Source organism: Buceros rhinoceros, unplaced genomic scaffold (genome assembly GCF_000710305.1).
Source record: "Buceros rhinoceros silvestris isolate BGI_N320 unplaced genomic scaffold, ASM71030v1 scaffold12558, whole genome shotgun sequence".
NCBI classification, from domain to species: domain Eukaryota; kingdom Metazoa; phylum Chordata; class Aves; order Bucerotiformes; family Bucerotidae; genus Buceros; species Buceros rhinoceros.
Genome location: NW_010427559.1, coordinates 212,011 through 214,906, shown reverse-complemented (window position 1 = coordinate 214,906; position 2,896 = coordinate 212,011). Strand labels below are relative to the sequence as shown.

General features: G+C 41.7%; 1 protein-coding gene across 1 annotated transcript in view; it reads right to left on the bottom strand.

Moving 5' to 3' along the window:
• Positions 1–729: 729 nt before the first annotated feature.
• The window catches only part of LOC104498555 (slit homolog 3 protein-like), a gene marked incomplete at its 3' end in the record, with an annotated part of 172,351 nt that continues 170,184 nt past the window's right edge, over positions 730–2,896 (bottom strand). The window contains exon 22 of the mRNA XM_010141950.1: positions 730–941. Within this exon, the coding sequence (XP_010140252.1) occupies positions 730–941 (212 nt within the window). The remainder of the gene's footprint in view (positions 942–2,896) is intronic.

Genomic DNA, 2,896 nt, shown 5'->3' with positions numbered 1-2,896 from the left:
TATAGCTCCACCTCCATGTATTTGACGGTAACATAAGTGAACCTCCAACCCTTTTCTTACAGTAAGAACATACAGGTATGTCCTAATTTACAACCAGTAGTAAGATACTTCACCTACAAAAAAGTGTCCCCCCATCATTTGGGTAGCTGCTCTCTAACGCAGCACAGTCCTATCGCTGATCACCCCCATCGTTAGTAGCTGTACTGCAACCCTCTGCGGAGTGAACGTACCCTGTATTTGGACATGAAACGTTCTCCATAACCTGCAGTTTCTGATACAGAGCTGATGGGGACAGTTTGCAGATCTTCAAATGAAAATGTACTTTTGGTAAATGTTTGCTTTCCAGAAGAATTCTCAGTTTCTCAGTTTTCCAGTTAATGTACATAATAACTAGAGCGCTCTCTACTTACCAAATAACCCTTATTCTACTGCAGTTTTCCGGGGTAGGTAGAATGCCAAAACCAATTTATTTGCTTGAGTAAGTTCTGTCCACATCCTATATGCTAACTGGCCTTTGTACAATCTGGTGTGAGCAACAGCAACACTAACTCTTCGGAGGTTTGCTGGTTTTCCTTCCAGCGATGCAGTTAATGGCACTTACCAACGGGAACCCTTGAAAACGCAGCTTGAATGTAATGTGGTGGTACGGAAAAGGAAAGCCAACCCCAACTCCTCCCCCAATTCATCTTAAAATCAAACAGTTTCCAAGAGTATAAAAATAAAGCATACGAGGGAAAGCAGCAGGACAGAACGAAGAGCCTCCCAGCTTGCTCCTACCTTTGCACTGGAAGTGGTGGGTCGGGGTTGTGAGCAGCAGCCTGTCCACCATGGCGTCCGGCCCGCCGCAGCGGGCGATCCCTGGCTCTTTGTACCCTGCCTTCACCCACTCGGACAGCCAGCGGAGGTTGCAGTCACAGTGCAAAGGGTTGGTACCGAGGGCCCTAGAGGTGGAAAACAATTAACAGCAGTTACTCTGGCTTGCAAGCAAAGGTTACACGCCTGACCTCACTGAGGCACATTTTATTCTACACTTTCACAGGAATACTTTACTTCTACAGGTGGGAAAGATCTTCTGAGTATTCAGGAAGTCTTTCAGATTTATCTCCTCCAGATTTCCCACTCTTCTTCTTTCTTCCCATCACTCCTTAGCGAGGTTGTACCCAACAACAAACCACTTTTTCAAACCATAAATCCCTTTTCCCAACAACTGTGCTTGAGCAACATCACCAGACATACTGCAAATGTATCGCATCGGTTTCTTTCGTTGAAGTCTTTGCCCTTCATGAGCATAACCCGACAGCGAATTGTGTAATTTTGTTTGGATCTGATGACTCATGTTAATGTCTCTTCTCTAGGGGAGGACACCCCTGCTTTCAAAACGGCAATCTGGTGTGTCTGCTAAGCTTGTTGACGGCTTTGCAAACAAACACATTTGCTGGTTAACCCACCATGCGACTTCGGTCATATGCTTAAAATAGATGCATTTACGTACGGTAATTAGAACCCACAGAACTTTGTCACTATTCATGGTGATTTATCCAAAAGAAAACAAACCTTTTTACCTTACATTTAGGTGCTCCCTTGACTCATTTATACAACTTTTTCTTCTAAAGAAAGTGTCTTTTCAGGAAATCAGCCAATTACAAACAAAGCCCAGACTTCAGAAAAGTCAGTTTAAAAAAAAATTCATTTTGGAAAGTCTGAAGAAATGCATAACTTTGTTTTGCCGGAAGTAAATGTAAAGCTTTAGCTGTGCAATACCTGAATTGCCATGGGAAGAAAAGTAACTAATTAAAGACTAGCACAGGGAAGAGATACTAAAAGAAACCAACAATTCAAATAGGAATTCAGACTTTACTATTTCTGCATAGGTTATAAACTATTTTTGAGCTGGTATTCTCAACCTTCTTTCAAATAAAAACATATCAAGCCGCACATTAAGATAGAACCCTCAGTACATTTGTTGATACGTTTCCACAGGAGTGACTAATGAACCCACTGTGCCCTACACAGATTCGCAATGAGAGTTCATAGGTTCAACCCCTGTCTAGGGCTCATTCATCAAAATTAACTGTGTATTAAAAAATACCAATCCATGCCTTCTGTAAATCCATTGCTTACAACGGAAAAAAACAACTGGCTTGACTTTTTGACCTTGTAACTCGCTCACTTGTCCAAGGTCAAACAACATGCAGCAATGAAAGTTGGGCTGAGAAAGTAACTTCAGCGCTGAGCAACTGCCACGTGTAAAATGGGAGTGGGAGGACAAGGGGAAGCTAGTTACCATGTTAATTAATCTTTATAAACCACATTAGAAATAAAGCTGCTCTGCAGACACTAGAAACAATTATAATGTTGTACAACCGCAGAAATCATCACAGTTTGTTTGCAGTATTTGCTTTGGTTTGGATTTTTTTTTCTTAATTTCTATGAACTATAGTGAATTCTTGTATTTTTATTCATGAGTTCTAACACACTTCCTCTATTTCTATGCCCATTACAGCAAAATATTTCCAGAAGGTAAAAGTATCTTGTGCTGTAATGAAATACCATCAGCAGTATTTTCAAAACGTTGTGCAGATATTTCTGTTCAGGCACTTTTTTTTTTCCTTGAGGCACCTTAGAATAAAGCCAATTAAAATAACTCTAGCCACGAAAATGGGGGGAAACAGAGGAGTGGACAGCTTATTTTTATGAGTGACTACCATAATACTGAGTAAAGATGATTCAACAGGGTTAGGAATCTGTTCAGTGAAAATACGTCTGACAGAAATACCTGCTGGACGCGGCACCCAGTACCCAGGGTTCCCTCGTGGAGTCCTGGGAGTGCCGAGAGGTCAGTTTACGTGTGGGCAGCAGCTGGGAAATGAGCCAGTTACCGAGTTTGTGCGTTACC